We start from the raw sequence: 23,987 nt of genomic DNA on the forward strand, positions 1-23,987 counted from the left end.
GCATGCACTTTCCGTGCAACTTTGCACCCACATTCCCACTATGCCGAGGAAGAAATTCCACTTGAGATTTTTCTAATCAGCCTCATGGTGGCGCTATAACAGTCCGATTTCTGTTTTCACCTATAACTGCACCAACCTGTGTAAAACTTTGTATGTGCACTCTCTAGAGGTCAAGGAAAAACCTTTCCCCTGCATTTTTCACATCTACCTTTTATAGCGCCACCAGGAGGCCGACTTATGTAAAACATATTTCTTTACATTACTCCTTCCGATTTTATCTAAATTTCACGCAAATCGGTACACATGATCTCTATAGTCATTTGATCAAGACGGATCTGTTTAATCTTTCATATTCCATCCCGATTGGCTAAGATTCACATCTAAAGTTTGCACAAAATGCCGCAAATCATGAATGCAGCGTCCGATTGCGGTCAACTTTGCACGCACATTCACACTATGTTGAGGAACAAGTGCTACCATTTTAACATTGGCCTGTGGGGGGTCCCCACCGACAGGTTGAGAACCACTGTATTAGGGGAGAGTCCATGAGAGCTGGATAAACGAGGTAAAATGTGTCAAAAGGAGTCTGTACGGCTGTCGATAAATGAACACATGACGTCGGTGGGAGAGGAGATATTGTGTCTTTTGGACAAACAGCAGCGTGGTGCTGATGTTTGTTGTGTGAAGCAGCTTAATGTCAGAATCTTTGTGTTGGAGCGCCTCAGTGCGGCTGCAGAGTTCATGTGCAACCTCTTCCAGAGAGAGATAGAGACACTAGAAACTCTGCTGGAGAAAAAAAAGACACTGCTGGGCATTGACTTTCATATGGCCATTGATCTACACACTGCAGGTATGTCTGTTACACACACAACATCAAACTACACACTACAGGTATGATGCAGCGTTTGCATTCCAGCCAGCACGCCAGCTTACTTCCCATATGCTTTCAAGGTGGGCTAAACCATATGGACCCCATGTCAGCAATGTCAGCAGGATCCACTTCAGTCCCAACTGGGATGCCCTTGTGGGACATACGTGTGTTCTACCTGGGCCTTAGGTGGGCCCCACCTAGGCAATTCTATGTGGGGCCGAGGTGGGTCTTAACTGCGATGCCCATGCGGGCTATAAGTAGCTTCTACCTGGCCCTTAGGTGGGCCCCAACTAGCCAAGTTTATGTGGGACCAAGGCGGGTCCTAACTGGGTTTGCCCATGCAGGCTTTAACTGGGTTCTACCTGGGCCCTAGGTGTACCCTAACCAACCAGAGTGCAGTGCCCATCGCTCCAAATGTTGTGACGTCAGGGCTCTCAATACTGCACATTGGTGGAGGAGGAGGGGCCGCAGGGCGACCGCACACATCGCTGAAACAATGGTAGCCCACGGATGTTTCCTCTGGAGATTTAAAATCTGCCCCTCTATGCCACATATCATCCGCGCTACAGGGTCTTCACTGACCGAGCCACGGCCCCACTGGCCCTCATGACGCTACGCCACTTATATGCACTGCCAAGTGGCCGCGGGCGCTACGTGGGCGTGGCCGCGGGCTAGACGCGAGGCCCTGCGTAGCAGGGCCGAGCTTCTAGTTATGACAAATAACGCCGTGACTCAGGGGTAGTGGGAGTGACGTCAGGGTAAAATGAATAAACAATGGTGTACTTTGGTATTCTGACCTGTAGGCCTACTAATAAATCATGTTATTAATTTTGTAGGGTATTTTACAGTAGTCACGTTTGGTGTAAGATTTCCAGCTATAGCTGTCAAATTGCCAGCTGCGTGCGTATGTGGCTGTCTTGGCTGTCAGGTAATTAAGTGCAGCAAAGTTATTCCACGCACCAGCCAAAGACGAAAGAGATTCAGCTACATGAATCTAATCTCCCTGAACTGACCAAAGTTATTGATTGATCGGGTATCAGCCTTCATCAAGCCATTTGGGCCATTTCTACAGAAGTGGGATCCAAACAGGATATGTGACAACTTGGCTGATATATATTTGCTCACAGGTAAACCAGACATGCAACAAAATCCCACTAACATCCTAATGACCCTAATGTCTTACTGTGTTTTAAGATGGAGTATCTAGTCAGAGTAAAACTGGTGACTAATATATTATCACAGTTTTATTGAGGCAGCATTGCCTGCTTGGAGTGAGTGGTAGCTGATTGTGTTATGCTGTGACTTAGGTTGTGCATTCTGTTGTGCATCTGTTTGCTAAAGTAGTGAAATGGGCTGATTTGAGTGGTTATGAAGCACACATTATGAACACATAGCCCATGTGGTGAGGAAGGCACAGAAACGCCTCATCTATCTCAGGCAAGAGGCAACTGAAGAAGTTTGGTATGGGGCCCAAGGTCCTACGGGCCTTCTACATCGGCACCACCGAGAGCATCTTGACTGGCTGTATCACAGCATTTTTTGGGAATTGTACCGAGTTCAACTGCAAAGCAATGCAGGGGGTCATGCGGAAGGCAGAGTGCATAAGTGGATGTGAGCGTCCCTCCATCCAGGACATTTACAACTCAAAGTTAATGATATCTTCGGGGCAGACTATGAAAATCTGACCGGCTAACCGGTCTCGCATTTTGACCTTGAGCTTTATTGTGACCTTGACATCTTCAACCAAAAAGTTAATCATCTCTTTGGGGCAGTCGACTTATCGTTCCCACTAAGTTTCATGGAAATCTGCCCATGGATTCGGCAGTGATTTACACTAACACACAGACAGTCACAGGACCGATTACTATATCGTGCTACTATATTCTGGCGTAGACCTATGCTCCGAGGAGCACTTTTTCTAGTTTCCAATTTTTTGAAAGATAAAGCATGAATTAGCTTTGAATAAATCAAAGAATGGCACAACCCACTCATATCCTCCAATCCTATCTCACTCATTTCCACCAACCAGACCCTACTCTAACCTATACACTAACTACTAACTACTATAATGCACATGCTCATGTAATAATACCAAAATAGGTGTTAACCACTTTCAACCTGACATCTCAATTTTGAGCATGTCTTCATATTATTTATTTCCCCCCAAAGAATTATGAGATCTCAAGTGTCTGCAAGATCTAAACTCACAATATGAGCTTGTAGATCGGCTATTTTTGCCATTCATAATACTATAGTGCTGAAGTGGCTGATAGTGCTCAGAATGTAAGATGCTGCAAAGCAGTTGATTTACAAATAAAGATAATGTTAAATTGAAAAAACAAACAAAAAAAACACAGATTGCCCACTCCTTCGTTTTACATACATTTCCCCTGATGACTATATAGTCGGCAGGCATTCCCCAGGAGCTTTCATACTGGCTAGCCTTTTCTTTTTTACCCACTATGATATAATTTGTCTGAGACCTCGCCATGGCTTATCGACAAAAAGCAGCTACAGAACTGTCGTTTAGAGGCGAGAGGGAGCCCACCTGGTCAGGTTAGGCAGAAAGACAGGAGGAAATCATTCTTCGGAGGTTGGTATTTACCTGGGTTTTGACATGTATTTATTTATTTATTAGGATGTTTTAAGGTTCTGAGTCTTACCAAGAACATACAATTGCAGAACTCACAACTGAAGTAATGTCTCATCTTATCCTGCATCCTTATAGTGCATGTATATTTATCTGCATTAATATTTACTAGTGCAGGTCCCTGCCCGCATTGAGGGCTTCCCATTGGTCCAACATTGTAAGTGCTCTGTCTTCGCCCAGGTCCACCTGGGGACTTCCTGGAAGAGCTGGATCCTTGTCAACTCTTCTCCAAAAGAAGGCACCCGTCTAATTCTACAAGGTGATCTGCAGACCTCTCCTTATCTCCTCCTATTCATAAAACTGGTACTATATTGCACCTAGTGGACCTGCTCTCCCTAACTCTCTAAGCTCTTACTCACCTCTTTATAACCCCCTCCATCTCTCTCCACTCTCCTACCTAAACCTGTGCCACCTCAAACTGTCACAACTTGACTGAACCTAATGTGCCCCTAAATCCCTCCTCTCTCTCTCTTCTTCTATCCTCTCCTCGATTACCTTCCCTGATCCCTTCCCCTCCCTCTGACTCTGAAACCCAGTGCCCTTTAGACTCCACAGGGGCCCTACGCAGGATACGGGACACGCGCGTGCATGTGTCCCTCGCGCGCGGGTTTCCCGCGGATAAAGTTACTTTTTTTGTTACTTTATTTCGGTTTTAGTGTGCTGCGCAGCCTGCGCTGATGTGAACGCAGTAATGCACGTTATTTTCTGCTGAAGGGAGGGGGCGGAGAGGGGGCCTCTTTGATCGGCGGGTAGGCGGGGCCCCACGCAACCTGCGTAGTGTGCGTGTAGGGAGAAGCGGCCCTGCTGAAACCTCCTCCTTCCTCTCTACTCTATTCCATCTGCATTTGACCATCACTGGCCTCTCTGCTCCAAAACAGCATGCCTGTGTTTGCCACCTCCTTGGTTATCTAACATCCTCAAAGCTGAGCTAACATGTCTCAGGCAGTTGAAAGGAAGTGACACAGGGCGGGCCAATCCGTTGACCTCTCCCACTTTCATTCACTTCTCTCTGCCTTCTCCCTCTCATTACCCACTGCTAAGTCCTCTTTCTACTGTGCTAAGTTTCAGTCCTCTGCCTCTAACCAACGGAGGTTCTTTTCCACCTTCTCTTTCCTCCTTAAACCCCCTCTACCTGTCCCCACTGTACCCTTCTCTGCTTTCGTCACCTAATCTTGATAAGAAAGCTACAGTATTTCTCCCATCTTCCCAGAAATGAAATGCCCCTTAACCGCTATTTTCTCTTATACAGTATGCTATTTGCTTCAATAATGTTATTTATTTCTACCATCATCAACATAACCTCATCCATAACCTCAGGCTGCATCCCGTCTGTCTTCAAGTCACCAAAGGTTAGTCAAGAAACCAACGGTTGACCCCTCACACATCAAGAACTACAGACGGTATCACTTCCTTTTTACAAACTCTTGAACGAGTTGTTTCTAACCAGTTCTCTCTCTCAGGCCACGTTTAGATGACGGTCTCTAGAGAAAACGGTAAAGTCCCGTTGCGTTCTCACTTTTTATTCTGTGTTTAGACGGAGACACAACAGTGATTGAAAATGCTGTAGTGCATGCCAGGTGGCTAGGTGGCAGTGACACACTGCCAGATAGACCAGTCACGCATGCGTAGAACATACACCAATGCAGCGTGGTTCTACGCAGGGTTGCCATGTCTGCTTATTATAAGCGATGTTGGGCTTGTTTTTCCTGTAAAGTTGCTTGTAAATATTGGTAGTTGCGGGTTTCGTATTTCTCCGCAGACCCCCATCTGAATAAAAATAAATATATATATATATATATATATATATTCCAAATATTTCACTTTTTCAAGATCTTTTTTGAAAATAGCAGATCTACAAGCTCACAACGAGTCGCGAATGTGACGCGTTGTGAGCTTGTAGATCGGCTATTTTCAAATAGCCAATGTACTGTATAGATTTAAAGTGCTCATGGAGCCTAGCCGCTTCTTTTGGGCTTGTTTTCATAGAACTGGCGGCTTGTTTCTCTCACAAAATCTGGAAACAGTGGTTCTACGGCTCTGGACCAGAGCCGAGGTGAACCATGACATCACACGTTTTGTCGTTTCCCCCATATTGCATCTTTACATGGAGATGTGAGGCGGAGCGTTTTCAAAGATTTCCACCCAGGAGGGGTGGGGTTTTCACTTGGTTGCGGTTTCAACCCCCGATACCGCCGTTGCCGTCTAAACGGATGGCACATCTGATATTTTCTTTTGCCGTTTTCTCTAGAGGCGTTGTCGTTTAAAAGGGGCCTCAATCTCTCACAGAATAACCTGTTGGATCCCAACCAGTCAGGAATCAAAGCAACCCACTCCACTGAAACAGCACTTCTCGCATTCACAGAAGGCTGCCTCTCACTCTGCAGTCTTGATTCTTCCCAGCCTATCTGCAGCAACTCCCTGGTGGCTCCTGTTACAACTGCCAAGAGCCTGGGTGTGGGTCCTGGAAAGTCAGCTTTCCTTGTAGTAGGTTTACACTTTACAACATCCAAAGGATCAGACCATTCCTCACCAATGAGTCTGGCCAACTCCTTGTCCAAGCCTCAGTCATCTCAAGGTTTGACTATTGCGGCTCTCTCCTTACTGGCCTCATCATGGCATGCTTACCATGGCATGCTTATCTGCAGCAGCACATCTGGTCTTCAACCTCCCAAATGTTTCACATATACCGGTACCTCGACCCTAGCCTGGCATGGCCAGACTAATATCACTAATCTGCCACGGGCAATTATTTTTTGGCAGATTCGTCTGGAACCAGGCTACCTCGACCCCACCAAACTGTCACATGAGTTTTAATGTTGGACACAGTGAAATGAGGCCAAAAAGCAACACTATAGAACGCTAAGTGTGGAGCGTTAATGAATGGAGCAGCAATACCCACACATTCAACATCATTCATGAACGTACATACAGTATTACAAGAAGATTTCATTTTGTACTGTAGGCTCCGTAAGAACATTTCCCCAAACATAGTGGCATTCATCGTTTATTTTATCATCTGAATTTGTTCTTTGCTAAAATTAAAATGTATCTGTGTTTGGAAATACTGTATGTGGGAAGGTATTATGCTGACATGGCTTCTACTAAGAATTGTCCTGTTCTGTGTGCAAAATCAGTAGTGTTACCTAGTGCCAAACCTTGAATGGAAAAAAACTAAAACCAAAATAACATTTAGTACATCATTTAGTGCAATGCACACACTTGCTCTGTCACAGAATGCACCATAGGCATGCTGAAAAGCTGTTTGATGCTTGGACACTGCAGGCTGAAAGTTCACACATGACAAAGCTCACTCACTCACTCATGAAATGCAAATAAATATACACATCTAACACGTTTTGTGCTAGATCTGCTATGAGTACAATGCTAGCCATCATGTTTTGTGTGTTGTGCCTGTGAATACTATGATGAAAGCATTCATGCCTTTCAGCATTGGGAGCAGGCACGTACAGACAAAAAGTAATTTGGACCGCACAAAGTCATATTTTGACCAATCCGGTCCGTGACCTAAACAGAGTTTGACACCACTGTACTAGAGGGTAGAAATATCCATTCATAACTACACCTAGCGTGACAATGCCTTTCCCAGGTTACAATCACTGCTGCCGTGATCACTAGAAAGGCTGGTTATGACACCCCTTATTAATGTGCTTTAGTTACACCCAACTCTAATAATGTCTATTTGCATAGAAAGGGGCAGGTTTTGCACCAAATATTACCTATTTTAAATATGCGCAAATAGCATGCTTGATAACACAGTTAGGGGTGCATTTCAGCCTTTGGGAGTGCTTTGAGAATTACACAGTTTCATTTTGTCTTATTCACGTGGGTTTAGCAGCCCAAAAGCCACGCACTCCTTTTATAAATTCCCCCCATGTCTTGTTTTCATTTACTCTTAACAAATAAGCCTGGGGTGTTTTTAAAACAAGGTCAATGTAATGTCATATTAATAAACATTGCACTCATAGATATTTCCTGTCACATGGTAGGGCTTTTAAATGTACAATCTAATTCCCTTTTGATCCAGTGGGGAGCTCTATTAGACAGCCTCACAGGTGCTGTCAATCCTATTCTATATTCTATGCACACATCTTCATCTTGGCATATTCAATTCATATTCAAAAGCGAATAGAAAAAAATAACTCCATCTGGCTTTGAGATGTATAAATATTTGACTTTGTGGAGCATGCGTCTGCTCTCACTGATCGAGAAACCCGTGGATTAAAGCTCTACGTTAATGCAGGAAAAAAGCGATTGTGGGATGCACATTGCCTAAGGCACCATGGCTTTAGTTGCTAAAGGAAAGAATATGTATTTTTCTGGGATTTTTTTATAGCAGCAGAGAGAATGAGCTTCCTGAAAAGACGGCAGTGTCTGTGTCAGTGTCAACAGAGGCGCTGGCCGGGTTTTAAATAATCTCCTATCATATAAGGCGTCAAAGCCCATACAGCAGATTTGGTCGTCAGCTGCTCTCTTCAACCCTGCTGATGCACAAAGACTGCTTAATGTCTGGGCTGGGTATACTACTTTTGATTTATTAAGTAAAAAAAAAAGAAGCTTATTCTATCCCTCTTCTTATCTCTTGTCTATTCTGGTACTGGCAATTCTCCCTGACACATCACAAGAATATTATCTGGCCACATTAGCTCTGACCCTTGTACTCCTTACTGGCCGCTTATGTTGATAATCTAGATGTGAAGTTTATTCTACAGTTATACTTGGAGTACGTCTGGATATTAGCATATAAGCTAAATGCTTACACTAGCTAATCATCATGTAATTCATCCCATAGAGCCGCTAGGGCACAGGTCCCTTTGGCTAAAAGACAATGCATAGACAAAGAAGGAGAGGCAATTCTTTCCCACAGGCAGAACCCCATGTAGTTGCTTGATTCAGTACACTGTCATTATCTCCGCCAGGCCGAAAGGCATGGCCGAGACTATTTTTTGTAGCCTGTCCGTCCGTCCGCTTGTCCGTCCAATTTTGCATATTCCATCCTGATTGGCTTAGATTGGCTTCCAAAGTTTGCAGGATTGGTCCATTTTGAACAAAATGCCTCAAATCATGAACACAGCGTGCAATTTTGCTACATTTTGCACGCACATTCCCACTAGGCCAAGGAAGAAATGCCACAACATTTTCAAATCAGCCTCATGGTGGCGCTATAACATGCCGATTTGTGTTTTTACCTATAACTGCACCGATCTGAGTAAAACTTTGTATGCGCACTCCCTAGAGGCCAAGGAAAAACCTTTGCCCTGCATTTTTCACATCTGCCTTTTATAGCGCCACCAGGAGGCCGACTGTAAAACACGTTTTGATATTACTCCTTCAGATTTCATCCAAATTTCACGCAAATCAGTACACATGATCTTTATAGTAATGTGATCAAGACATATCCGTTTGATTTTTCAAATTCCATCCTGATTGACTAAGATTGGCATCTAATGTTAGCAGTGGCCCATTTTAAACAAAAAGCCACAAATCATGAACGCAGCATCTGATTGCGGTGAAACTTTGCACTCGCATTCGCACTACGTTGAGGAACAAATGCCACCCTTTTAACATTGCCCTATTATAGCGCCACCAGGAGGCAGATTTTTGCAAAAGATCTTTTTTTATATTACTCCTAATTTTGTCCAAATATCACGCACATCGGTACACATTATCTCTACAGTCAAGTGATCAAGACGGATCCGTCCGATTTCTCATATTCCATCCTGATTGATGAATTCCCAACATTGCTGGCCCACATATATAATTGTGCCTGTGGACAATGAAGTTCAATTACATTCTAAAGAACTAAGAGTGATGACTGACTTTCCCTCAGGCAGAAAGGTCTGTCTGTCTGTCTAACTGGTAGTGTACCTTCACCATGTGGGGCTATTCCATTCTATTCCTGGTCTGACGCGTGCGTGTGTGTGTGTGTGTGTGTGTGTGTGTGTGTGTGTGTGTGTGTGTGTGTGTGTGTGTGTGTGTGTGTGTGTGTGTGTGTGTGTGTGTGTGTGTGTGTGTTGAATATGGAGGATGAGGAGTCCTCTGAGGTGAAACTGCAGTAGGTAGCACATTATGGGGTTTGGCCGCGACAGAGAGGCAGTGTTTTATCAGCACAGCTGATCAGTCAAAAACAGAGAATGGTATTTCCTGGACCTGGCTGGTCTGACAAACACCTCCTGATAAAGGTCAAAAGAAAAAAGAAAAAGCAAGAGATGATGAAACATTCACAGCAAAATCCTCGGTGTTATGTAACCAAATGGATTCCATTTGGTTACATTCATTTTGTATACTCTCAGGGTCACAAATGGATAAATTAACACTGAGGATGTGTTAAAAGATATGAGGGCTAAAGATTGTCCTTATTGTCGACTGCACTGTAGATTTTCTGGGCCTTTGTGCGTGTGAATAAAGTGTGGACATAACAGGATTTATCGACGATTACTTGTGATTATGATTAATGTGCATACATTTAAGTACGGCTCTGACCATACAGTACATACAGCTGTAAGCATTAGAATAAATGCTGAAAAACAGAGAAAAAATATCATAAAAATTCATGGTCTGTTTATTTTTCAGAATATGATCGATGTCTGTGCCGGTGTTTCTGTGCATACTGTATGCATACTGCGTGTGCGTGGGTTTGTGCGTCTGTATGAGTGTTTGTACGTTTGTGTGTTTGCCTCCCAAATAGCATTAGTGCACTAAGTCAATCAGATGCAGATGAATGAAGCAGGGCAGTAGCACCAGGTGCCTTATTGTGATAAATCTGTCATTATTAGCATGCACGCGCGCACACCACACCACACCACACACACACACACACACACACACACACACACACACACACACACACACACACACACACACACACACACACACACACACACACACACACACACACACACACACACACACACACACACACACACACACACACACACACACACACACACACACACACACACACAACATTCTGTAGTACAGAGGGAGCTAAGCTGCACACTTATACTGTAATGGTGTGGTGTCAGTGATCAGGGGCCTGTCTGCCTAACTAAAGACATGATTATATTATACAACATTATGTACATAGAGGAAGGCATACAGTACAAGTATCTGAAATGTCACAGTCCTTCCCATATTGAAAATAATGATGTCAAATGTACGAATGTAAGAAATATACAAGACATTAGATAAATACTGTATACAGTATATTGGAGAAAAGTATGTGGGAGGAAAAATGTGAGTTGCCAAAATATATAAAAAATATATTGTCAAAATAATATGTTGAGGTTTTCAAGTATTCGAGCTGTTGTGCCGGTTTCCCCAAAATAGAGCCCCTCATGTGTCAAATGAACCACAACATCCTGGCTTCCATTCCCATCTCAGGGGCTGTGTTGCATGTCATCCCTCCTCCTCTCGATTGTCTCTCTTCATCGGCCCGTCTAAATTAAGCACAAGTGCCTGAAAAATAGCCTTTCAAAATGAAAAACTGCCGTCGCGCCCGGGTGGCTCAATCAGTTAATGCGTTCGACCTCGTATAACTGCAGCGTCCTGGGTTCTGTTCTCACCCCTTGTACTGTACTGTGCATGTCATCACCTCTATGTACCTTCCCTTTTAAGCCAGATTCATACTTCGCCGCACAACGTGTCACGGCCTGAAAGCCGATCTATAAGCTCACAAAGCTTTTCACTGTCCTGTCTGCATATGGTGGGGAAAAAGAAACCTTAAAACAACCTTTAAAGTGGAAAAGATGGAAGACATGATGTCATTGCAAGCAGGGTTTCCCCTATCTACTCTTCAGCCTGCTGTCTCTAAGAGGAGGAGCAGGTAATCTCTGAGGAGCTGGCCCGCTTCTTCCTCCTCTGAAAATAGGACAACAAGGCAAGGAGGCCTCCTGAAATAGTATTTCCCTGTTCTGTGTGAAGCCACGTTACCAGCTGCACCTCTGCAGCACTGTCCCGACAGGACACACTGGACAGAAGGCATGAGGGCTAATAATGTTAATCTGAAGGTTGGAGAAGGATGGGCTTGGGACAGCAAGGCTGTCGGCTTGGCGAGTAGAGAAAGGGATCGATAAACCATTGTAAAGGTGCAATGCAACAGTTAATCAAACTAATTGATTTAATTGATTATAAAAAATAATTGGTTTCAATGAAATAATCAATTTGGTTGAAGACTGATTGCACTGGGAAGGTCCCAGTCAGGTCAATAGCACAAGGCTATGGTTGTATCTACAGTATACTACACAGTATTCAATTAATTCTGAGAGTAAAAATAGAACCAGTGGAATCAATGTGTACATGCTCAGTTAAATGAATGCTCATGATTTTACAGTCTATACAGTGGTACTTTACAGTACTATACTTTCAACTTGATCCTACTGCAGAAGTGATCAGTATATTATTTAAAATAAGTTTTGGGTTTTGTTTATTATTTTCACCCAAGGACAACTATATAAAGATATAACATGTATTACAAAGAGTATTTGAAATCAATGTTTGTCAGGTGAAGTATTCTAAACTAAACTAGGAACAAACATTCAGTAAAAACAATAATCAGTAATCAAAAACCTTTAGATAAATGATGAATCGTTGAGTTGGAAAGTTGAGTTGGTCATGCAAGCACAATTAATATATTTTTGATAAGATGCTGCTTCAGTTGCGGGTGTACAGTATAACTCACAGAGAGAAGACTCTGAAGAAGACTTGTTTGTAGGCCATTATACAACAGCTACAGTAGTTCCAACTGCACATCACATCATTGGCCAAAAGACATAGAGCCATGCCAATAACCACCATATACAAAAGGGGAAATGAAAAATCATTTACTCTAAATATTACTGCCATTGATTACTGTTCAGTCTGGACATTACAAGAAGCTCAGTGAAACGGCACTCCGCTTTGTGTCGTGCCTATCAGCACAGCCATGCCAATAACCTCCATATAGCACTCCCTTATTGCTTAAAAACACTGTTTCCCAACCTTTGGTCCATGGACCAGTAGTGGTCCATAACATATTTAAAGGTGGTCCATGTGAAAATATAAGAAATAAAAGCTAGAGAGAGAGAGAGAGAAATGACTGTGTTGTGCCTTATTATTCCATATTAAAATTACCTAGAGGGTACAGTGGACATCACAAACGTAACATCCGGACTGACAAGGAGCGCCATTACTCCGATTAGCACCAAACTTGGCACAAACAGTGTTCAGGGGTCTGCCATGACAATAATCACACCAGGGGTCATGTTGTACAACCCAGTGTACTGTGTCAGAGGCCCACAGGGGCCAAATGTTGTCCAGGCACACCGTTGCTCCGATTCGCATCAAACTTGGCGAAAACACTGTTCAAGGGTCTGGCATGAGAATGATCAGTGATCAAGTAGTGTTTACCACTTCAAATGACCATAACTCGGTGACTATTGCTCTGAATCTAGTATAAAGTAGGTTATTAATTATACAGCATATCGTGAGGAAGTGGGTTGGTCGGTTCTTGAGGGTTGTGTGATATATGCTAGTGGTCCAGGGCTAAAAAAAGGTTGACAACCACTGGCTTAAGAGTACCACAGCTAAAGCAGACACAGTATGAAGCAGTGCATGTGTTCAGAGTTCAAAACAGCTCAAATGATGGACAGTTGTGACAGCCAGTCATAACGCATTGCAAGAGCTCTGGTCGGGTTTCTTTCCCACCATCTTTCTTTGAGTCTCTCTCTCTCTCTCTCTCTCTCTCTCTCTCTTGTAAGATCAAAGTCATTTCATACACACAGTGATGGCTCAAATTACACCAAACAAACAAGAAAATAGGGTAGGACTCCCTCCTTCCTCCTAAAAAGTCATAGCATTTTCTGTGTAAGTGTGTGCTCGTGCGCACACGCACGCACGCATGTACGCACGCTTGTGTGCGCACAAGCACACATGTGTGCCTGTGTGTGTGTGTGTGTGTGTGTTAATTAATCCAACTAAATGACTTCTAAGGTGGCAGTATGAAACAACCTCAGGGGGTCTCTTCCAACTCACTCAAAACAAATTAGACACTTTGTAACATACATTAGAAGTCTTGTACACTCTTGGAGTTACACATGCATTTAATTAACACTGAGGATTTTAGTGTGTCTATACTTGCAATTAAAAGCGTGTCAATCCTCAGATCTTGATTTTGCCTGATAAAAGTCTGTGGACTGAAACGTGTGGGAGTTGTTTTGTTTGCAGTGTAGAAACACCATACACTGTAAAATGTTAATTTAACCACTTTGTGCATGTGTGCGTGCATGTGTGTGAGGGTGTGTGTGTGTGTGCATGCACAGATGCATCCGTCGGTGTGTATGTGGGTGTGTGCGTCGGTGTGTTTGTAGGTGTGTGGGTGTGTGCGTGCATGCGTTGGTGTGTGTGTGGGTGTGTGTGTTAGCTATACACAGATTGACAAAAGTTTTTGTCTGTGTTGTTGTGTTGCTTCAGTGTGTGTGTGTGTGTGTGTGTGTGTGTGTGTGTGTGTGTGTGTGTGTGTGTGTGTGTGTGTGTGTGTGTGTGTGTGTGTGTGTGCGTATATCCATACGTGTGCTTGAATGTGCATTGTAATTATGCCAGCAAAACATTTCAGTCTGAGAGCGCTCAGATGTGTTGGACATGGAACATACTTTAATAATGATTGACATACATTAGAAGATGAGAAAACAAGGACAAAGTAGAACTTACAACTCGCTGAGTTGAAGATGCTGGAACAGTTGCCATGACAAAGTTGTCAGAGGGTTCTTAGACAGGTTACTGTAGGAGAGAGGGAACAGGGAGAGAGAGAATGCAAAAGATTAAGTGAGTGGGATATGTACAGTGCCAGTGGTTCCCAAACGGCTTGCCATGAGACCAGTCCAGGTGTGCCTTGGGATTGTGTGTCAACCACACATTATTATTACAATATCTGCAACTATACAAAACATCCCACACGTACCACATCTTCCCCTTTTCTCTGTTTGGTAAAGGGATGAAAACAGCTGAAATTGCGATCAGCTGGATTTGGAATGGTTATCATGTCATTTTATTGCAAGTACTGTCACGGTCTGAGTCAGGGCAGAACGTAGGACCCAAGTGCAGGAGAGACAGAGGCTGAACAGGTCGGTTTAAAGGGTTTATTAACTCATAAGGTAGTACTACAAACAGGAACTGAAAACCAGGACATACTACACAAAACAGCAGATAATGAACCAGCAGGACACAGTGCAAACACAGGGGTTAAATAGACAGGGAAATAATAAGACACAGGTGAACTGAACAGACAATCAACACTGGGATAGGCTGGGGGACTAAGAGGACCCAGGAGGAGAACATGACTAATCACAGGGTAGGTGAGACAAGACAGGCAACAGCTACAAAGAGAACAGGAAACACAGGAACGATACTACAAAATAAGGTACAGAATTGTAAAGCAAAACCTAACACGGAAACAAGGACTGCAACAGTATGCTAAAACGTTCGTATTTATTTATTTGTTTTAATATGGTTGCTGCAGAAATGCACAAAATGTGCCATCATTCTATTTTTAACGGCCTTAACAGGCAGCAGTGTGTTAGCATTTGACAAATGTGCAACAGATAGGGTTTTGCAGGTGGTGGAGTATGAAAGAGAAAAGAGTTCAAACTAGTTTGCTCAGTTTGCTAGTTTGACATATTGTGAGCTTGTAGATTGGCTATTTCCGCTATTGACGTACAACAAAGTATATATAGGGTTTAAGTGGTTAAACAAAAATGCAGGTCTCTATAGTGGTTACAGATAAGAGGAGAAGCTATTATTGACCACAGCAGAAGGAAATGAGAGGAAATGGCCAAGTGTGCCTCCAGGGCTTGATGCAACTCAATAAAAAGAAAGTTGACCATTTTTAAAGTCAACAAATCCAATTGACTTTAGAATGCTGGAGGGAGCTGAGAGCCACCAAATCCAATAGAGACGGCCAGAGACCCCACAGATCACTTTAAATATGCCAACACACATATGCACATATATCTAAAAGTATACAAACAACTCTAGAAGTACAGAAACAGAACTTTGTCAAAAAAACAAACATAGCCCTTAATCCAATACTTCATGATGTACCTGTATGTTAATCCCTTGAGTGACACATGAATCCCTAATTGTGTGAGTGTGAAGAAGAGTTTCTGTTGACTTTCTCTTGATAAATCAGATTAAACTAAAGTTAAAAGTGATCTGAGAGTGTTGTCATGCATTCATTCATTCAATAGAATATGTCAGTGTTAATAGAATCATGCATAAAATGCTACTGTAAGTATAATCATAGTAAACACTCAAAAGGTAGCACATCCAAATGGTAGCGAAGCCAATGGTTTGTTTCTGTTGTGTGTGACCAGAGGCTAGTAATAGCCTCTGAGGCTAATTCACCCACGCAATAACCCAGAGACAAAGAGAGAGAGAGAGAGAGAGAGAGAGGGGGGGGTGGTTGGGAGAGATTTCAACGCCTATTTCACCCACGCAATACTCCGGCCAATGCTCGGTACCGAAACCTGAACATGCTGATCGAAGTGTTGTGTTGTCAGCGACATTTCCCCAGCAACGCCAGGCAAGCTTCTAAATATATGTAGCACAGCAGTAGCTCAGTTGGTGGAGCTAGGGAATGATGTCTTTGGGGGCGTCACTGAGGGCCATATAAACTGCACAGAGGGAAATATATTGGGTGGTACTGATAATATCTTTCTTAATTTTTTGCCATTACGTGAGAGGATTCTGATTAATGTGGGTTAAGATGTGGGTTACAGACAGTGTGGATTTATACCAAAGGATAATGCGTCCTGAAGCTCTTTCCCTTTTACAATAACATTTTGTGGCAGGATGATAATTTATTTGTAGTCTGTGGGATAGGGTGTGATCGAGTCAGTTCTCATGATTATGTCTGTGTATTTTATGTTTTCTCTAAATTCTGCACCTAAACAGAGAGGAACTGATACACATACACTATATGTTCCATGTTGAAACATGTAGGCACTGCATGCATGGTGTTGTTGAATATGGGATTGATTACAATATAAACCATTTCATAGAACGGATGAACTTATATGGATTTAGTAATACAATTATTTTATTATTATTTATTTATTATTGTTTTACGATTTTCTCCTGTCTGAACAGGTGCAACAAGTGTTATTCTTTAGAAGCAATGGGAGTTATTCTTTTAAAGGTTGTGTGCAAGTGTACACGTGTGTGTGCGCGTGCGCATGCTCTCTCTCACTCTCTCACACACGCACACGCACACGCACACACACACACACACACACACACACACACACACACACACACACACACACACACACACACACACAAACACACGCTCTATTGGCAGTTGTGGGGAAAATAGAATTGTTAAAGAAGGTCAGGTCCCAATGTGCCCCCAACAGAGAAAAAAATAAAATAAAATCTTTGACAGAAAACCAACATGGAAAAAGGGTGAGCTCTGTATTCATGTCCTCACCTCTCAGACCCTCCCGGAGCCACAGTCTTCATCAATATTAACACCTAGATGTATCCCAGGGAAAATCTCCCACACTTATTCCCCCTCTACTCCATGAAAATGTTATCTGTATCCTGTCAAATGAGAGGTTGAAGATGGTGGTGAGTCTGTTTCAACCCTTATCCCAACCGGCAAAGCATCTGTGTCATAGATTTGAGCTAAAAAGCTTTATTTTATACTTTGGCTATTGAAAAATGGGAAAGATCTTTTTTTGAAAGATCGTGACAATTTGTGCAAATCTTTGAATATATATATTTTTTGAACATTTTTACCTCAAATCTTCGTCCCTGGAACAAAACATTTTGAGATGGGGGGTCGGCGGCCAAATACATATCATTTTGGGGGTTGACATGAACCACTGATGGTAACATACGTTTTTCAGAAAACTGCAAGGCCTCAGGTCTCAATGGGTTATTTATATTGGGAAAGCTGGGTCAGCTGAGTACAGCAACACTCTTGTAGGTACACATATTCACGGCAGTAAAACCGCAATGATCTACTGTTGACCACTGGGAGCTGCCTATGCTAGAACCACAGTCATCTACTGCTGACCACTGGGAGCTGCCTGTTACTGTAGGATCGCAGTGATACGTGTTGGCCACTTAGCAGCACCACTCCATTAAGATGTAACCGCTGGCTCAAGGGCTTCTTGCCGTGTATTTCTCATTCACTTTCCACAGTGGAAACCAGGTATTCTACACAGTCTGGGGATTCAAACCGTTAACCCTTCAGTCACAAGCCCACATCTCTGTAACGTTCTGTTTAGCCTACCATGACAAACTCATGATTGTTTAACTTAGTTTTTACACTTCCAAGAATGTACAAAAATAAAAAATACTGCAAAAAAAAACATTTCCAACTGGGCTACAATATATGCTTCAATATATTGTCTTTTGGGGTAATTTTTCTATATTTAAACAAGCAAATAGCACACATGTCGCCCCCAATCAGATACAGCTATAAATTGGAACTTCATGTGCAGGCAAACTGGCAGCTATAGAAAATGTATCTTACAACGATATATGGGTTGACATGAAATCCAACACGTAAAAAAGGCAGATACATGAGCACAATACACTGCTAAATGTGACTTAATATACTATCTTGGACATAGTAGACAGGGCACTTTGCTCTGCCTCTGTCTCTCCCTCTCCCCCTCTCCCCCTCTTTCTCTTTCTCTCTCTCTCTCACACACACACACACACACTCTTTTTGTGTACATGATTCACCGGCACAGCAATACTTTGTCCAATACAATTAGCAGTATCGTGGACATTTAGACCAGATCGGCTACAAAACACCTGAAGACAGTGATGGTGTAGCTTTCCGAAAAGCCCATATAGATCTGTTCTTTTCAGCAAGCAACATCATCATACTTCAGTATATATAAAAATAGTATGTTATTTTCTTCCTCAAGATCCTCCCCTCTGGGGTTACTACACGTTTTAACTTTGTTGGTGACATCATGTTTCCCTGTTTCAACAAATACATTCACCTGTGCCTTGTTGATTAGATCCTCCTCGACTTCCCTGACTAGTAGTAGTCGCACAAAGTCAGCATTACAATGTGACGGATTAACGAAAGAACAAATGCACGCACTCATGCACACATACATTTAGGGGTGGCCAAAGCCGGCCATAGCTGAATGGTTAGAGAGCCCGCCTTGGGAGCCGGAGGCCCCGGTTGTCCTAGCTCCGATTCCAGCGCTCAGCAAAGTGTCAAAGTGTCCCTGAGCAAGACACTTAACCCCAAACTACTCGCTCCTCTGGGGCAGCACTCAGCTGGGTGAAGCAGAATTTTTAAAAAGGTCTCAACTATCATAATTGCACAGACTGACACCATTTCATAGTCCACCCTCCACTTTTGTGGCGGGGACAAATAAATGAAAATCTTTGTGATTTGTTTCATTATAGATTCTCAGGAGTGTCTGTCCTTATCGCAGAGCCAGACTTCCTCCTTGCAGACAAATACATTATTTTAGTTAATTAAAAGATACATATACATTAAATGTTGCAGCTTTGATGGCTTATTTTCTGTTTTGTTTATGTATTTATTCATGTCTCTCTCTCTCTCTCTATGTCATTTCAGCTGACATTTATTCATGTCATCATGGCAATGAATGACCTTTGGGAGAGACAACACTTTCCTTTAGAGTAGTAAGAGGTCTTGACGCTCGTCTTTCTCCTCTTTGCCCTCTGTGTCTTCCTCCACTCCTCTCCTCTCTTATCCTTGACTTTTCTTGGTATCCTTTGCTTTCTTCTTCTCTCCTGTCTCTCCTTCACTCTTCTCTCCTTGACTGTCCTTTCTCTTGCCTCATATCATCATGTTGCTTTCTGTCCTCTCCTCTGCCTACCTCCTACTACTAGCTTGTTCCCAGTATAGCAAGTGGCAGACAAAGGAGAGGAGAGGAAAGGAGACAAGATGGGACCTCTGGGAGAGAGTCAAGTCTCATCGTCCCTCCACATTTCTCTCATCATCAAAGTACTGTCCTTGTTTCACTTTCACACTGTTCTCTCTCCACCGTGTCTTACTTAAAATGTGTCTTATGAACGGCCTGTCTGTCTGTCTGTCTGTCTGTCTGGCTGGTCCAGTATTCCAAATCAGATTCATATTTTCAGTTGAATTGTTAACTGTTGAAAATGAATTGACCAAAAATAATAAATGAGTTAGTTAGTTATAGTCACGTTAGTTCATGCAGGACACGGGCGTCATATGACCCAGCTCCAGCTGTAATCAGCTGTCAGTCTGCTGATTGAATAAGTGTTTCTAATCAGCCATGCTTTTCACACCAATCACAGCCCTTTCTCACAACAATGAGGTCTATTTAAATAATGTCTCCCTCCTACACTGAATCTCTGCAATGTGCACATCTGTCATGTTCCGTATAAAGACATAAAAGAGAAAGATCACATTGTACCCTCGTATCGTTAAGTGGAAGGAGCTAACGCATGCCAAATGGAGTATGTGAGAAGACATCTGTCACGTTCTCCTGTGTGAAAGTGGAACAATGTCTCGACCTGATTCTCTGGAGTTCATACTATGTGAAACCACACATAACCATTCATTACCTTAGGACAGTGAGAAGGACAGTCATTTGCAGCAGCAGCTGCACATAGACATCTGACACATAGAACAGACTGTTCATCGAATGTCATGCATTACAGCCTGCAGTGTACTCACTTCTATGCTCCATGTTTAGTGTTGTCATTAAAGTCAGCCTCTGATTTGTTAGGGGAACATAATTCATGTTTATTGGGCCAATCTAGACGATCTAGGCACACAGTCTGAAACACAGGGCGCGAAATGCATCAGGGGTGTGTACCCACTAATTTTGCTTGTTAGATGGCATGCTATCTGGGCGTTAAGGTTGGCGCATGCCGCAAAGGGGTTGTACTTACACTCTGAATTATAGTCATGAGTGTGTGTTTCGGGCATTACAATAATCTCTACCACTCAAACAGAGAGCGTCTCCTTCCCAAACCCCAATGGTTCTAATCAGCCCCCCGCCCACAGGAGTGGCCCAATTCACTCACAACTTGCTACAAAAATCGCTCATGAAAAACTATATAATCTCCTACATTCCATTTTCCACCTTCACATCTGTCTCCTTCTCTAATAATCAAAAAGTGCTATATATTTCATCTCGCACTTTACTTCCGGATGGTTCGTTTTGCACCTTCTTTTGCCACATCGGTCACGGGAAAGAAATAAGCGCTGCCGTGGTCTATGGAAACGAGCCCAAAAGTGCACCCAAAGAAGCCCAAAATCGCTTATACAAACAGTCATACCTGGCAACGCAGCCTACGCCAATCATGTGTGAGAGATCTACAAGCTATGGGGCAGTGACGCCACCGTATCTTAGCAACAACGACAGCGCTCACTCTCATTGGTCGTGTCATGCCAGGAGCAGTCTCCAGACAATGGCATCGCAGAGAGCTGGCTGTAGCCATCACATTCAGTCGCAGCAACGACGGACAGGGAGCTGTGATAGTGGCATGTAGCTAACACTAACGTCGCTGTCATGTCTGCAGCGGCTGTGCAATCACTTTGTCAACAATGCACGTTCGTGCGGCGAATGTTATTATTGCTGCTCAGTTAGTCCATTGTACATGGTGTATGTATGTTGTGGGCTTGTGGAGAACTGTGTTGCTCCACACAACAACTCCAGTAACTAACGTAATGGCAGGACCGCCCCGTGCAACGCACGTTTAGGCTGCATTATGGTAATGTAGTAATTTCAGATAGTTTCGGTCCAACTACGGCAGTGCCTCTCAACCTTTTCAGGCCGCGCACCCCCCCCCCCCCCAAAATAATCATATTTGACTCCGTTCCACAAGTCAATATTGCGAAAATAGCTGATCTACAAGCTCACAACGCCTCACGTTGAGAGGCGCTGTAAGCTTGTAGATCGGCTATTTTCAACATGTTTGCCTCTCTCTTATATTATTTGACAATTTGGCCAATGTTATATTGTATAGTTTGTTGACTACTTTTGTTGCAGTAATGGTCTTTTCCTTTACTTTCGTTTTTTTATTGTCTCCGCCAGGCTGAAAGGCATGGCGCGAAAGTGTCTTTCACCCTGTCCGTCCGTCCATCTGTGGATAGCTAATCTCCCGCATCGTTGCCTTGCCTTGATCGCAGCAAAACTGTGCACACACACTCCCTGGATGCCAATTCAGAACCTGCCCCATTTTTTTTCACATGGCCCTGTTATAGTGCCACCAGGAGGCCACTTTTGGCTAAACACATTTTTCCACAGTACTCCTACATATTTTGTCCAAACATCACGCACATAGGTACACAGTATCTCTATAGTCATTAAAAAAACGGGTCCTTCAGATTTTTCTTATTCCATCCTGATTGGCTAAAAATGGCTTACAAAGTTTGCATGATTGCTCCGTTTTGACCAAAATGTCTCAAATTATGAACACAGCATGCACTTTCCGTGCAACTTTGCACCCACATTCCCACTATGCCCAGGAAGACATTCCTCTTGAGAATTTTCTAATCAGCCTCATGGTGGCGCTATAACAGCCCGATATGTGTTTTCGCCTATAACTGCACCAATCTGTGTAAAACTTTGTATGTGCACTCTCTACAGGTCAAGGAAAAACCTTTGCCCTGCATTTTTCACATCTACCTTTTATAGCGCCACCAGGAGGCCGACTTATGTAAAACATATTTCTTTACATTACTCCTTCCGATTTTATCTACATTTCACGCAAATCGGTACACATGATCTCTATTGTCATGTGCTCAAGACGGATCTGTTTAACTTTTCATATTCCATCCCGATTGGCTAAGATTCACATCTAAAGTTTGCAGGAGTGGCCCGTTTACAACAAAATGCCACAAATCATCAATGCAGCGTCCGATTGCGGTCAACTTTGCACACACATTCACACTATGTTGAGGAACAAGTGCTACCATTTCAACATTGGCCTGTGGGGGGTCCCCACCGACAGCTTGAGAACCACTGTATTAGGGGAGAGTCAGTGAGAGCTGGATAAACGAGGTAAAATGTGCCAAAAGGAGTCTGTACGGCTGTCGATAAATGAACACATGACGTCGGTGGGAGAGGACATATTGTGTCTTTTGGACAAACAGCAGCGTGGTGCTGATGTTTGTTGTGTGAAGCAGCTTAATGTCAGAGTATTTGTGTTGGAGCGCCTCAGTGCGGCTGCAGAGCTCATGTGCACTTCCAGAGAGAGATAGAGACAGAAACTCTGCTGGAGAAAAAAACAACACTGCTGGGCATTGACTTTCAAATGGACATTGATCTACACACTGCAGGTATGTCTGTTACACACACAACATCAAACTACACACTACAGGTATGATGCAGCATTTGCATTCCAGCCAGCACACCAGCGTAGTTCCCATATGGTTTCAAGGTGGGCTAAACCATATGGACCCCATGTCGGCAATGTCAGTGTGGACATACGTGTGTTCTACCTGGCCCTTAGGTGGCCTCTACCTAGGCAATTCTATGTGGGGCCGAGGTGGGTCTTAATTGCGATGCCCATGCGAGTATAAGTAGCTTCTACCTCGCCCTTAGCTGGGCCCCTACTAGCCACGTTTATGTGGGACCGAGGCGGGTCCTAACTGGGTTTGCCCATCCAGGCTTTAAGTGGGTTCTACCTGGGCAGTAGGTGTACCCTAACCAACCAGAGTGCAGTGCCCATCGCTCCAAATGTTGTGACGTCAGGGCTCTCAATACTGCACATTGGTCGAGGAGGAGGGGCCGCAGGGCGACCGCACACATCGCTGAACCAATGGTAGCCCACAGATGTTTCCTCTGGAGATTTAAAATCTGCCCCTCTATACCACATATCATCCGCGCTACAGGGTCTTCACTGACCAAGCCACGGCCCCACTGCCCCTCATGACGCTACGCCACTTAAATGCGCTGCCAAGTGGCCACGGGGCGCGGGCGCTACGTGGGCGTGGCCGCGGGCTAGACGCGAGGCCCCGCGTAGCGGGGCCGAGCATCTAGTTAAACCAATCAGAGTGTCGGCTCAGATTATCTTTAAAGGTTCTATGACATTCGCTTTCACTTTTTTTATTTATCAGGCTTTATTTATTAGGCTGAAAAGTAATCTGTGATTGGCCCTTGGACTGTGAGGTCACGGTCCATTATTCCCGCCCACTCTCCTCCTCGCCCCTCCTCTCCCCTATCCTTTCCTTTGGGGGGGGGCGGAGCAGAGGCGATGATTGACAGGCAAAATCCCTCAACAGCGACACCCGCAGGCAAAGATTTATTTTTTCATTGCAGTTGAAAAGGCTTTAGAAATGTGAGAGAAAAACACCTACAATGGCTAACGGGAGTGGAATTTTCAGTTAAAACTTTTTATACACGTTTGAAGGACCATGACAAACACTTTTAATGTGTTGTAAAACTGAATGTCATGAAAGCTTTAAGTCTCTGCTTGCCATGGGCGCGTTAA

General features: G+C 43.5%; 1 protein-coding gene across 1 annotated transcript in view; it reads right to left on the reverse strand.

Annotated features, from left to right (window-relative positions):
- ntrk3b (neurotrophic tyrosine kinase, receptor, type 3b) overlaps positions 1-23,987 on the reverse strand; it is a gene marked incomplete at both ends in the record, with an annotated part of 250,628 nt that overhangs the window by 127,167 nt on the left and 99,474 nt on the right. The window contains one exon of the mRNA XM_084052140.1: positions 14,226-14,294. Within this exon, the coding sequence (XP_083908266.1) occupies positions 14,226-14,294 (69 nt within the window). The remainder of the gene's footprint in view (positions 1-14,225; positions 14,295-23,987) is intronic.

The sequence above is a fragment of the Gymnoscopelus microlampas genome, assembly GCF_963454915.1.
Source record: "Gymnoscopelus microlampas genome assembly, chromosome: 1".
Lineage (NCBI taxonomy): Eukaryota > Metazoa > Chordata > Actinopteri > Myctophiformes > Myctophidae > Gymnoscopelus > Gymnoscopelus microlampas.